This window comes from Misgurnus anguillicaudatus, chromosome 10 (genome assembly GCF_027580225.2).
Source record: "Misgurnus anguillicaudatus chromosome 10, ASM2758022v2, whole genome shotgun sequence".
Taxonomy (NCBI): Eukaryota; Metazoa; Chordata; class Actinopteri; order Cypriniformes; family Cobitidae; genus Misgurnus; species Misgurnus anguillicaudatus.
The window spans coordinates 3,154,796-3,169,475 of NC_073346.2; the positions used below are offsets into that span (position 1 = coordinate 3,154,796).

The window sequence follows — 14,680 nt, forward strand, 5'->3', positions numbered from 1 at the left end:
AACGCAGTAACGCAGCCTGCTTACGGGGAAGTAACAGTAATCTAATTACTGTTTTTGCAATTGTAATCCCTTACTTTACTTGTTATTTGAAAAAGTAATCGGATTACAGTTACTTCTAACACGTTACTGCCCATCACTGGATAGCAGTCATTTAAAGGGCACATATTATGTCAATTATTACAATATGTAATATAAGTCTTAGGTGTGCCTAGAATATGTCTGCGAAGTTTCAGCTCAAAATACCCCACAGATCATTTGTTATCGCATGTCTGTACCTTTAAATGCAAATGAGCTACAGGTCCTCACTTCCTTATAAACAGACAGTGAGCAATTAAAATAGTGTTTAAATAGATCTGATTAATACAGTCTGAGACAATAGTATCTGTAGCCACATTAGTGCTAACAAACACATTTAGAAAAGCTTTTGGGTAAAATTAACCAGTTAGTCAGTGGCCAAGGGCAGGGCTTTATCAGTGTGACATCACATTAACAAGAGGATCAAAACAGCATGTCTCATGAGAGTGCTTTGGATTAAAAAAGAAGTGGGTGGATTTTTATCATTGTATGGTGGTTGTCTTCACACACTGCCAACACACATTTATGTCCAAACATGTAAAAGTGGATTTTGCATAATAGGTGCCCTTTAAACACTATGTTTTATAGTACATGTAATAGGATACCCCTGCATGTCCAAACAGCAGATAATGCAAATCATTGCTTCTTCAGTTTGGATGGGAAATTGAAAGTGGTTTACAAAGTGATGATGAGAAACAGATCTAAACGCTTGGACTTTAAGCCAGCAGACTTTAAACTCTGAGACATTAGGGCTGCACAACTCATCTGTTTATTTATTTATTTACCCAGAGTAAACTCACACTCCACACAGAAAGACCTCCTGGCCCGGCCGAGGCTCAACTGAGCTGTAAACTGAACTAACCCGAAACACCTGAACCTGTAAACTGTTCTCGGACAGTTAATGTATCGCAAAAGTGCGTCTTTATTTCTATCAAGAGTGCAGGAGCCTGTGCAGTTTATGCTGAGCCAACGCAACATTACATTGATTGTTTATTTCCAAAACCTTCATAAAAATGTTTTATACAGTAAGTAAATTATTCCTGTAACTCTTATTGGGAATGCCATGAATCATGTAGTAAATAATGATGTGTAGCTAAACCTTCAGTTAAATTTTCTTGCACTGCTATTTTAGTGAATGCCTGAGTCACTATTTACAGCAGTTTGTGAGATTTGTAGACAAAACATGGCCTGTTTCTATAAACTCCATTCAGGGCTGGATTGTGAAGCGGAAAGTCGGGCCTGTGTCCTTGGGGCATTCAAACCCTCAGGCCACACGGCCCAAAAAAGTCTGATACCCGGGCCCTCGGTACACACATTATAAGCCGAATACTAAATCCTCTGTGCCCCTTCACATATATAATGTGAGTTCACTATTGAGGCTTCAATCTACTTTTATGATACTTTGTGGTACTACTTGTTTTGTTTCCATATTAAAATATATAGTGAGGACATGCCTGGTTAAACCATTTCTACCATTAAAGGAACAGTATGTAAGAAATGTATATCAATGAATCATAAATGGCCCTGATATGTCACTAGACATTAAGAAATCATTTTCATTTCAAATACTTATATCACTGACAACAGTGGTCTGGCCAGGATATTGTCATTTAAAAAGTGGAGTTGCAGCCCTCAACTGATGTTTATGTTGTCATGTTGTAACACAGTAACGCAGTTGTGTGATTGCAGTACCACTTTTGGCCACAACCCTACATACTGTTCCTTTAAATAATATAAAAACAAACCCAAATTTGTGGACTTACAAAATAGCACACTTGCCAAACAGAAATTCATTTTTAAGTTTAATAAAAAACAATATCATTTGAAAATAAATATGTTTAATAGACATACTAAAACACCAATTGTTAATAAGAGCACCAATAAATATATTAATGTGAAAATACAATATACATGTTTTACATTTCAAACAAACAAACAAACAACTCTGGCACTTTTTTTTAATCATAAAACTTCAGCTGTAGGTCTTGTAAAAAACTATAAAAGGCCTTTTCAGGAATGTCAAAGTGTCCGCTCTCATATCAGTTTTCTTTCTATAAAAGCCTCTACAATTTTTCAGATTGGTGAAAATGTCGATAGGAACCAAAGCAAAACAATATTAACAATAACACTGTATATAAATAGACCAAATTAAATACACAGAATACTGAACTTATTCTAACAATATAAATTAGATGTAGTGTACTACAAAAAGGGATATTAGATATGTATATACAGATATTGTCTGCTAACTTGACGGTTCCTAAATTGGTGTGCAATTATTTTCTTTGGAAAATGTTAATAATTGAGCTGTGGTACTCCTTGTATTCCTTGGCAAAAGACAGATTTCATTCGTGTTGTAATGTCACATTTTCAATTTCTATATATACACATATCCCTTAAATGTATTATCACACAAAGTCCTATCAGATGTTAGTCAGCACAGATGTCTTTTGACTGCGCCTTCACACTTCAGTTAAGAGTGAAATCACAGAAAAGTTCCACATTAATATCCCATTCCTGGACCCAGCGTTCCGAGAAGTCCGGAAAAAGTCGTTTTTATGCCACTTGCCCTCTTACGCCTGTTCATACGTCACTGTTCGTATACTCTAAAGGCGTGAGGTGGCCATCGTTTTCATTTCAGTCAAGTCCTGATGGTCTTTAAATATACATCCACAGCGGCACATGCCAGTGAAGCTTTACGTCATTGCGTGGTTTCAAAGCCCACTCGTCGGCATCCGTCCAATCGCAGGCCCAATTGCAGTGACACTGAAAATATCCCGTTCACACGCCGAGCAGCGTCTTCGTTTACTTGCATGTAGTGTTTCACGTGATAGCAGCCACACATACTGTCATTGTCAGTTAATATATATCTATATATGTATGCATATTCATATATTATTGTTTAAAAATATACATTGGTGCCCTTGATCGGGCTACTGCTTTCAGTTTGTCCAGGGAATGAAACCTCGTGGTATGAAAGTGCTGCATGAAAATTCCTTCATTTCAATGTTCTGCACTCCGCTCATCATCTTGGTTTTTCACATCTGGAAGAAAACAAACGGTTTGATCAGTACTCTTGTTTACTCCAAATGAAAGCTAAGAAACCCCATACACTTATTGATCTGTGACTCCACCCACTTAACTCTTCACGACCAATCAGAGTTAAGCCCGTTTAACGTTTAAATAGTAACTAAAAATGTCTTCGCCTTTGGAAATCTGATTAAATTAGGTAGTCAAGAAAGATATTATAAGTTAACTGCTGATATTACTTTCAATTCATTCATTATATTGATGGTCAAGCGCAATGCATTATGGGATACGGTATTACATGCAGTGTGCTTATCTGCAAATGTAATAGCTCATCCAGGTATTAAATGCATATGAAAAATAATGTACTGCCCACAGTATGCACACTACTGCATATAGTGCAGAAATGGTAAGAGCAGTATGGTAGTATGCTGTTGCAAACAAAGCCTTTGTAATAATCTAAACTAAAGGGATTAAAGATAAAATGTTTGAGGTCAACCAGATCAATACATGCTAGGATCTCCTCTAAATACTTAAAAAACTTTAAAAAAAAGTTAACATCATATACAGAACTAAAGCAAAGACCACATGAGATCACAGTTTAACCATTAGTGGGACAGGTTGAAGAGAAGCACACAGCAATGGATTTCACGATGTAATTATCACTTGGCAGTAAATTGTTGGCATACAACTAAGACACCAACACAATATTATATTAGTTGTACGTTGATGGCACAACTTTACGCATGATGGCAAAATCAGCAGTACCAAATTAAGCTTGGACTATTTACAATAACATTGAATTAGCCAAGCGAAAGGTGGTAAGTTGTATTCCTACTTCACATTCTAATAAAAAACACACTGCAAACATAAACCTACTGACGTTGACCCCAAATAAGACGCTGTTATTAGTGCACGTCAGATTCTGACCGATTCTTCAGTCAGAAATCTTACAGCGAAACCTCACGCTACACATCTTCAGACGAACACACACCACACCACAAACATGCACACGCTGGAGCAGACGTATTGAACATGCAGATTTGGCACCGTTAAAAGATTAGGTCAGCGCATGTTGCGCGTCATGACGGCTCATAAACAAACCTGCAAGTTCTTTCGTTTAATTCGAGTTGTCTGGACTTGCATTGCAATTGTGTGAATTTGCAGGAGCATTTACAGGTGAGTGGATCCTGCACATACAAGCGCTTTCTTCTCTCTGAGCAAGGCTCGCAGTGGCTGGAAGAGAAGCAGAAGGGAGAGACAGAGAGACATCTAAGCACTAGTGATCTGGACAGAGAGCTGGACAAACATGCATCATCACACACACACACAACCTCCTCCCATTCCGTCCACAGACACAGGAATGCAATCACATGAATGGTTAGAAAGACAGATTTGGGCTCATCTTTTTAATATTTGCTGACAGAATAGCATTAGTGGCAGGGGGGTGAAAGCAGAGATTGGACTGTATTGCACTTATTCATCCACCATCCATTCATTATTTCATCGATTCATTCATTCATTCATTCGTGGTGATTAGTGGCAACATTGAAATCAAACAGGGACATTGGCCACACACACACAGACTGCATTCTCATAAACTCACTAAATGACCGTCTTTGTAATATACACATTTCGACACAAAATTGTCGTGAGCCAAACTACCAGAATAACTTTGAAAGCAGTATTCCTCAAATAGCTATTTCAAAACCATGGAAAGGACATTGAGATTTAAGTCAAAGACCTGCCACGGCACACAGCACTATCACAATTTTAAAGGTGCACTCGCATGAGATGATGGCTACATATAAGTAACCTAATTTGGGTGGTAATTGAACCTAATCTGAATGCCATGTTTAAAACTTTATTCTGTTCATTCTGTTCAAGTGGGCCTCATTCATCAAGTAACACTTTACCTTATATATACCACATATACATTATTAACATCTCATCTGCATGAAGCCAATAAAAACCACAACATTTCATCTGTGGTGTCACATTAGTACAATAATGACAGAGACAGCCATGCAACCTCTGTTGATTTACCTTAAATTTCTTTCCTCTTTGAGCCAAACGTGTGAATAAGAGTACAAACAAATGCAGGCTAGGGCATTAAGACAACAGAAATATAGCCAATGAGAAAGACTGAAATACTGCTTGAGCAAAGGTGAGCCGAGGCGCTGACATCGCCCGTATCTCCCTCTCTCGCTCTCTTTCGGCCTCTAACCCTCGCCACTTTGGCTTTTCTGCAAAACAGGAAAATAGCGCAAGGACATCCGTGAAGTCGCGAAAAGCCATGTCGAGCAAGATCAATCACCACCACCACCACCAAGTCCATACAAAATGGGAAAATGTTTCGGTACACGGAAAGTGACGTCTGCTTTACGAATGCTCATGTTCAAAAAATTGGTCTTTGTTTATCTGCAGCTTTATAGATCAGCCGATGTAATAATGATAAAACACCAAACGTTTACCTATTGCTCTGTTTATTTTAAAATTTGCTTTAACAAGTTGTGGCGCGGCTACAGACGTTTTGGCATCATTACAACCAACACCAATTAAAATGAGAAGCAAAGCAATGTGTACAGTCCTCATGAAGAATCAACATTCAACTCCATTGTCAAAATAAGCCACTAAAGAGATTGAGCATGTGTGTGTGTGTGTGTGTGTTAGAGAAGCTTAGACCTAAAGATCGAAGTACAAGCAGCTGAACTTGAGCTTGTGAATCGAACCCCCCACCCCTACCCATGTGAGGTTTAGCCTACGTGCTGAGAGACAGGCGGTAGAAAAGCCGCGCGGAAAGTCGCCGCTCAGCCCCATGACGAAGGCATTTGATTTAGCCCTCTCAGCTAACCCGATCCATTTCTGCACGGCCGCATTAACCTAGCAAGGTGCAGGATTGCACACAGGCACTACCTATCCAATTAAAGGAATTTTCCAAGTTCAGTGTAAATTAAGGTTAATCCCGTTAATCCAACAACATTATTTACAAAAGTAAATAAAATGACCTGCATCCCATTTTGGAATTGCAAATACAGTAACATACCATTTCTGAGGTAGGAATACTTTTCTACATAGAACAATTTGTATTTTTTCATTATCAAATTCGATTCTATAGGTGGAGTTTTTCCCATGTTATGTTTAAACAGTTATATCATCATAAAGTTTGCGTTTTACACTAGCTGTCATTCCACAGTTGCTATTAATAAACCTTAACTTAAATTGAGCCTGGAACATTCCTTTTACACGGGGTACATCACCATACACCTGAACCTGCTGGACACACACACAATAGTGTATGTGCTGACCAACAGTAACCTGTCACTTGGGAACATCTACTATTTAAAAGGCTAAAAATAAAAGTGGGTTAATGACAGACACTTGTTACTATGATTAGTATGGAGATATAGGCAAGGGTCAGTCTTCCCCAACTGTAGTGTGAAAGGCGGGTGGTCTTCACCAAAACCATCTTAAACTGCCACAAAACAACAGACTCCCAAAAAATACAACCCTTATCAGAACTCTATGGAGATATATAGCAATCCAAATCTTTTACAAAAGCACTATGGGTCATAACACCTCATGAACACCTCCTGATCTAAAATCTAAGCCACTGCAACGACACACATGTGTGAATTCTGGCGGGATACTGCGGAGTAAAATATGATCAAATATATAAAGTGATTTCAAATGATGGGAACGATCTAATTAATGAGCATGCAGGGCCGGAGACCCATAAAACTTTTTATACAGTGGGCGTTCAATACATCCACCAAGCTTTCAGATGCACTTGGGACCGTTCTGGAGCCTATGCGTTGGCTTATCCTTTATCAGGCATAAGCGCTTCTGTGTATTTCATTGTAAGATTTCCATGTTCAACAGACTACGGCAGTAATAGAATTCTGAATGGTTATCTGCGAGTAGGGATGCGCTGGCTATTAAAAGAAGTCCAACAAAAATAACGGGTTTATTTTGGGTGTGATGTCATATCATGTCTTGATGAAGTGCTGTTGAAAGCGATGAGCCTTGAGTTCATGCCGAAGGATTAGGAGGGATTGGAGTTATAACATTTAGGGGAAGTTGATTTTACTGTTTGGGTGTGTGAGTAGCAAAGCGTTCAGCTTTGTTGTGGAGAAACAAAGTGAGGGCGTGACGAGGTATGCTGCGCTAGTCTCGGTTGGAGGTAATGCGGCTCTGGTCTGCTAATTTTGTGATTGTTACATTTATTTTAGTTAGTCAATCTTTAGTATGCCAGGACATGGATTTTAAACCCAGCTAAAAGTTAACAGTTGAGTTTTTGGCTATATTCTTGGGTGAGCTGCAGAGGTTTCAGTAGTCTCAGCCGTTATATATCTGATGCAACAAGGAAGACAAAACTGAAATGTTTCAAAGCCGTCATCTGACTGGATCAACACTACAGGATTTCTGGAAGATATTGAGAAATCAACTTTACATTCACGCCCCTAAACAAACCGAACATGTCAGATGACCTCCTGGGTGGTCCTTTGCCAATTAAGGCTGCTAAAGAGTCCAAACCCAGTCATCAGTCTTAAGGTCGGGCTATGCGAGATTAAATTTTGATTGCATCCCTACTGAAAAATCCAGCATAAGCTGGTAACTGTTTTTTGCTGGTTTAAGGTGGCAGTAGTTGGTTTAAGATGGTCCTCCATGCCCGGCAAAGCTGGTGGGTCAGCTGGTCTTCCAGTCAAGTCCAGCTAGACCAGCTTAAAAAGTGACCAGCTTGCTACACCAGCTAAAACCAAGCTGGGAGACCAGCTAAAACCAGCTCATGCTGGATTTTTCAGTAGGGATGGTTGGCATGAATGAAAAAGGTTTTATTTGGTAAGCCCGACGTGTCACACTAGTAGACACTTCACATCTGTGTCTGTTAACGGCGCCCCAGTGTGACAACTTGGGATTTTAACCAATAATTGGCAATAACATTTGGAACTACACAAAAGTGAAAGTAATTGTTTCACAAAGCTCTACAGGCGAACCGTGCCACAACAACCGAGGTGGTCTGACTTAGACACAAGCTAAACTTGCGGACCGCCCTGAAACTAATAAAGTGTCGCCCCGAGGTTGACATAAACTATAAGCAAGCAGATTGACTCTTTCAATGGGGATGCACGCTTCGGTTTCCCACGAATCAAATCTTAACTGTGTGCTCATCCTCTCCACTCAAACAATCTTGGGTATCACAGCGCTGGACTACTTGATAAAAAGTCAACTTTGTTAAAAGAAGTACGTAGTCGTGGAAGCAACAAAGCTAAAATACCTAAAATACAGTCCTTTTAGTGACATTAATCCTAGCTTGTCTGCCTGGTCTTTCTGAAGCAGTCTCTCTTAGATGTCTGGCTGCTAGCACAGCGTCCAACTGGCTGCTTCTCACTGCCAGTCAATCAACCCAGTCATTGCAATGTTTAACTCAAAAGCTGTTCATCACATGGAACTGTCCACATTATCAACAAACGTTTTTTTTTACCGATCACACAATGTCCTTGATGATAAGGAAATATTGATGTGATTGTTTCAGAAATATGGGGCCTCATTTATAAAGTGTGCAAAAACGGTCTTTGACGTGGAAGAATCCTTAGCGCCACGTCAGGGTCTGAGCAGTTTACGCACTTTTGCTTGCAGATTTTTGGAAACATGAGCATTGATAGAACCTCTGTTGAGGTGCGCCCCATTATCAAGATCATTTGCCATAGATTTCACATCTGAAAGTGAGACGCACAAGCGTTTTTGTGTGTGTGCATTCGTTGAATTACACACATGCGCTTTGAGAAATGATCGTAAGATCAAATTTAGGATGTTTCTACACGGCATTTTATAAATGAGGCCCCAGATCCATTATACAAGTGATCCAGTCACCCAAATCACCCCAAAGCATAGTAAATAGGAAAAACTTACTTTTCTTTCTTTGTTTTGATTTCTTCCTTTGGTCTGATCAGAAAAAAAAGATGGACAGAAGTTAATTCAAGTGACATGATTTAAAATTATTATTTTTTCCACTCACAAATAAATATTACAAACCCAAATGCTGTTTTTCCATGAAACACAACAGGAGAATCTTAAAGGAAAATTTATCCATGCAGTCCTTTTGTAGATGCCATATTTGATGTGAGAGTCAAAGCTTTCATATGGATTCAGACTTTTAACCGTGTGGGTCAAATTAACTACTTATATAGGGCTTTGATGGTGTTTTCTAGAGCTTGACACATGCATTGTGTTTCTATCAAAATTGTACTGCAAAAAATAAAGCATATGAGTTTGTAACATCATAAAGGGACACTCTTAAAAATAAAGGTGCTTCACGATGCCATAGAAGAACAATTTTTGGCTTAATGGTATAAATATCGTTTATTTAAAGGGCCATGGCACAAGACTTTTAAAAATGTCAAAGAAATCTTTGGTGTCTCCCCGAGGCACATATGTGAAGTTTTAGCTCAAAATACCAAATAAATAATTTTTGTGTGCAAAAATATGCCGTTTTGGGTGTGTCCTTTAAAATGCAAATGAGCTGATGAAATTCAATTGATGGTGGTTTGTTGCAATTAAAACTCAATTGTGCTTTTCTCTGCACTAAATGGCAGTGCTGTGGTTGGATAGTGCAGATTAAGGGGCGGTATTATTATAATAAGAGCTCCTTATGACATCATAAAGAGAGTCAAATTTCAACAACCTATTTATTCATGTGCTTGTAGAGAATGGTTTACCAAAACTAAGTAACTGGGTTGATCTTTTTCACATTTTCTAGGTTGATAGAAGCACCGGAGACCCAATCAGAGCACTTAAACATGGAAAAGTCAGATTTTCATGCCATGGCCCCTTTAAGTAAGTTTGGGAGTAGCATGGTCATATAATCCAAAGAGTCAATGCAAAGAGGTCTCTATATATGGTCGTCCCTCACCTCAACCCCCCCCCCCAATGCTTCACTCTCTGCTGATATATCCCAGAAGGAGGGGGGAGTACTCTGGGTTCGGGATAATATTGCTAGCTCAGAGCCCTAATCTCGGACAGCATGCTTTATTTCATATTTGATAACGTTAATGCAAACTCGTGAATGATTCTTTGAGGAACCAAAAATGATTATTTTATGGCATCGCCATGAAGAACCTTTTAAGCACCTTAATTTTTTAGAGTGTAAAAGATGACAAATGTCCATTTCTAAGTGAGCAAGGCCTTCAAAATGCAGTTTTAGCTCAGACTTACCTGCATTCACACTTGGTATGTTCTGTGAAACTCAGTTGAAAATTGTGCTGCGATACTCGCTGTTTGACTCGTAATACCTACAAAAATGTACAAAAGAAGCACATTGAGCATGTAAGAGCTTTATGTAATTATGTATTATATGAGCGTGTTACGTATTAAGTTCTGCTGTAAAACCCAAGTTTGTTTTCCCTCGCCCGTGTTAAGATCAGACCTTGACTGCGGCCAAGAGTAACATCAACCACATGAATGCAGTAAACACAGTGTGGAGCGGTAAACAACATAGCTAACATGCCAGGTTACACCGCCTCACTGTCCCCATGCTGGGTACGTATGAAGTCCTAATGAAGAAATGCACGAGCTGGATTGAACCAGTCTCACCTCCAGGGTGACGTTACGTGTCTCCGTAGGGACGCACTCGAGAGCTTCGTCGTTGCAGCAGCCCGCGCAGCGCATGAGAACCACGCAGGATGGGATGTACTGGTGCTCGATCTCATCGGGATACTCTTGAATGATGTCCACCAGCATCTCTCGTGTCCTACACGCGCTCTTTTTGTACACTTCCAGGAAGGGAATTACTGGAGGAGGAGAAAACGATCAGTCATTATCGTATCAAATTTGTAGCAGAACATGAAAGTGGCTAAATGATCCAAGTAACATATTCCACTCATCTGTGGCTTATCTAATACTAAGGGGAAAAGGCATATTGATGTGCACACACTCCACCCCTAATCTGTCCATCTCCCTACTGGTTTCCCATCGTTACCCATCTGACCCTGGTGTCTCGTGACCTGCAGACTGCCAGGGAAAACCGTGACCTCAGGCAATACGGCGCCGGGCTTCACTGCAGACACCTGACCTCTATAAGAAGCCCACCCTGCATGGCAGCTTCCAGTCTTCCAATGAATGAAACCCGTGAGAAAAACCACAGATAACTGTACTGTAACCAGAACCTAATAATGACTAGTACTGTTTCCAAATAATGTTAGATTTATGCTTTACAACTTACAGTGCGGTCAAGCTGTACAACTCATGAGTATATTGCGCTAAGGAACACTTGCCAGATCTTAGTTAACGCCCTGGTTGTCAAGACACTTTTTATTTTCATGTTGTTTGTTTCTCAACTATTTATTTAGCAAGGAGCACAGCCACTTTTTTCTTTTTCTCTTATCCACTGATTTAATTTGGTATCTCTCATCAACATTTACAGATTTAATGCTATTCAATATCTTATGTCTAGGAGCTCTAGATTGTGGGAAACTGGATTTCAGGAATGGAAGCAGATGGAAAATATGTAAAAATAACAATACCCAGAAACGTAATGGGACTCTGTATAAACAACCCGAGCTGACCAGGTCCAATGCTGACAAATAATTGTGACCTTGAGGACAGATTGGGAATTAATCAGCCAGTGTCTTTGTTAATAAACAAACAAGGCCATGGTCAATGGCTCCACACAAGGTTGCTTGCGGGTAGAATAAGCAATTGACATCCTTAGTAAACCAGAAGAAAGAAAAAACATGGCAAATATTTATGTAAATTCAGCCCTAATGTGATTAAATAATCACCCATAAACATTCCTTAAAAACATTTCGTGGAATATCATGTAAGCCTCTTTTCTTTCAGGATGACATTGCATATACATCCTCCAGGTGGCACTACAATATCAATCCCATGTCAAATATACCGGCCAGAAATCACTAGCATGCATATCACATCAACATCAATATTCATGAACAGTGCCTGATAGGCCTATATATTAAGCCTTACCGTCATTTTTGCTCTTCCCTCCTTCTTTGGGTATATAGGCAGCCTATCAGCACAGAGAAAAAGTAACATTTGTAAGTGACTGACAGAGCATTGAGTATATATGTTAACAAGGATATTTGTAGTTCTGTTTATATTTAGTTTAGGAACTCCTTAGAAAAGAAAAGACCATCCACATTTTTCAGAATTAACAAATTTAACTTAACTAATACGAAACTAGGATTGAAATGATCAATTGTTTATAATCTTATTTAGGACGTTTAAGATGTTTAGAATATGAATTAGCCTAGAATTTTTATCTCGGATATTTCAAATGTTTGAATTCCATCTTTTGGAATCTCAATAAGGGGGTGTGTCATTCAAAAAGCTTCAGACAGCCCACAGCCAATCACGATCCGGCTAGGATACAGGCGACTCTTTCCTCCCGCCTACAGATTAGTCTCGCTGGCGGAGGAGAGCGTGTGATCGCTCGCGTAACTGCAGGTGCTAGACTGGCGCAACAGCTCTCGATGTTGCGTGAGAATCTCGCCAGTTTGCCTACAATCACAGAAGCAGGCCATCTGCTTCACATACAACCCGTAATTCTTCATATTCCTAACCTTACATTATGACATTGAAGGAACGGACAAACGGTAATTCAACTTAGCGTAAATGTGTTCCGCCGTGCGCTTCCACATCATTATCCAAGTAGCCTAAATGAATTAATTAATCTGCAGACAAAGAAACGGCGCCCTTCAGGTAAAACGTGTCATTATTCACGTAGCCCTACGAAGAGACAGCTACGGGAGGCTATTTCAGGTTTTATGGGATCGTGATAATAAAAGCCGCAATAAAATTCATCATGTCAATGTTGTGGCTATTTCTATGTGAATTGCGTATTACTAGCAGAATAACGCGTATTACTGCTATATGGTAGATTACAGCACGTATACATCGTGATGTCTCCCGAATTGTCACAACCGGCATTTTTCCCCCTACCATGTGCATAACTACAAACTTTGCTTAATAAAGATTAAATCTCAGTGTAATTTGAGAGTTGCAACAAGTCGATTTACCAGAATTTTATTCCTGGAATAACTTTACTATAACACATAGTTCAGTTTGGAGAAATCTTTTACCTATCGCAGAGTGCAGTAGAGATCGTCTTTAGACTTATACAGCTAATAAAGCTGCGTAAAACTTCCCTCTTTAACTAGTGTAGGATACTGGCGCAGCGGTGACCGGTGACTTGCGTGCATTTCATCCTCGCGCAGTTGTGAGCGCCCCAACATCGCAATTTGCTCCTTAATGAAAAACGGAATGGCTTTCCCTATAAAAGCATCTCTTATTTCCAACCAACCCACTGTTATAAACAGAACGCTTACCTTAACAGCAGACAGATGAAGGAGAGCAGCGAAAAATAATTGTATAAAATAAACAACAAAGTTCATGATTGTAATTCCAGTGGTTTGTTGCGGTGAGGGTTATAGAGCAGAGTCTGGTTGGTTTTTTCCGCTCAGAAATCAATCGAAAATGCGAAGCTGTTGAATATGAATGAACCCGGTGATATCGCGGGTCAAAGTAACAATTCCATTTTGTCCTTCAAGACCGAAGCACCTGCGTTAAATCCACTAAAATCAACTTGCTGATTGTCCCTTCTCCCCCAGAAAAAGATAATAATTTAAATGGAAATACAAAATAAAAGAGTAACAAAGAGATCAAATAAATATGGGGGAAATCCACACTATATTGGTCCTCTGTATTTAAAATCCACAGTTTAACGGAAACGAGACGTTTGATAAATCTAAATCCAAAAAACTTGATGCAAACGACCAAAAATAAAGTTTAGTGCACTTCCAAGCGCAACCTCCACTTTTGTACGCGAAACCAGGGCCGGCGAACGGCTTCTGCGCATGTGATTATCATCAAATGTAAAGCATAGCACGAACCGGTAAAGTGATCCGATGGCAATCCTCAGTTTAACTGTATCAGACTTTGCCTTGTTTTCTCGTCTTATGTCCGCAATTGTTTTGGCTTTTGTTGATCCTTATCGTTGTGAATGACTGAGGAGCTCTTCTAGTCACTTTTGCGCTTCTATCTCTCGGACTCAGAGCGTCTGCCTGCTATGCTGGAGAGACTGAGATGGTCGGCATAGACGGCGAGCGCGCTGATTGGCCAATGCTGGATCAAACCACACCTACAAATGCGGGAGGTTTGACTCACTCAATGACAGCATGAAGGTGGCGAGAGAGCATTAAACTCACATTAAATCCTTTCATAAAAAAATAACCCATGATTTCCTAATAAGCTTCACACATTTTTAGCACGTAGCTTAGTTGGTAGATCATTCCGCAAAAGATCCCATTGAACATATTTTAGTGATAAAATATATAAATTCACTGTAGGTTTCTTCAGATAAAAGGGTCTGCTAAATCTAAAACAATTTTTTTTATCATTTTTTATTGAATGGAAGACCATGTACCCTTTCTGTAATGATGGTTAACCATTATAACTCTCTAGTGTAGCATGCCCTCAGATTTAAGGCAACTTGCCTGTGTTTCTCATGGACTACTTTGTTAAAATGGATAATCTGCTAATAATATTGATTACTTTAATTGCC

General features: G+C 39.5%; 1 protein-coding gene across 5 annotated transcripts; it reads right to left on the reverse strand.

Annotated features, from left to right (window-relative positions):
- Positions 1-1,864: 1,864 nt before the first annotated feature.
- On the reverse strand, positions 1,865-14,197 carry vegfaa (vascular endothelial growth factor Aa). Of its 5 annotated transcripts, none has more exons than XR_008645670.2 (7): positions 13,446-14,197; positions 12,085-12,127; positions 10,696-10,892; positions 10,318-10,394; positions 9,016-9,048; positions 5,149-5,348; positions 1,865-3,119 (listed from the first exon to the last, which is right to left on the reverse strand). XR_008645670.2 is itself a non-coding variant. In XM_055210361.2 (7 exons), the coding sequence occupies exons 1-7, from the start codon at positions 13,509-13,511 to the stop codon at positions 3,101-3,103; spliced, it is 567 nt and encodes a 188-aa protein (XP_055066336.1). In that variant the 5' UTR covers positions 13,512-14,196; the 3' UTR covers positions 1,865-3,100. The 5 variants fall into 5 exon arrangements, 3 of the variants coding, with proteins under 3 accessions (XP_055066336.1, XP_055066337.1, XP_055066335.1); XM_055210361.2 differs by lacking the exon at positions 5,149-5,348 and adding an exon at positions 4,207-4,338 and having other exon boundaries at positions 13,446-14,196; XR_008645669.2 differs by lacking the exon at positions 1,865-3,119 and adding an exon at positions 4,202-4,338.
- Between the last annotated feature and the right edge of the window lie 483 nt (positions 14,198-14,680).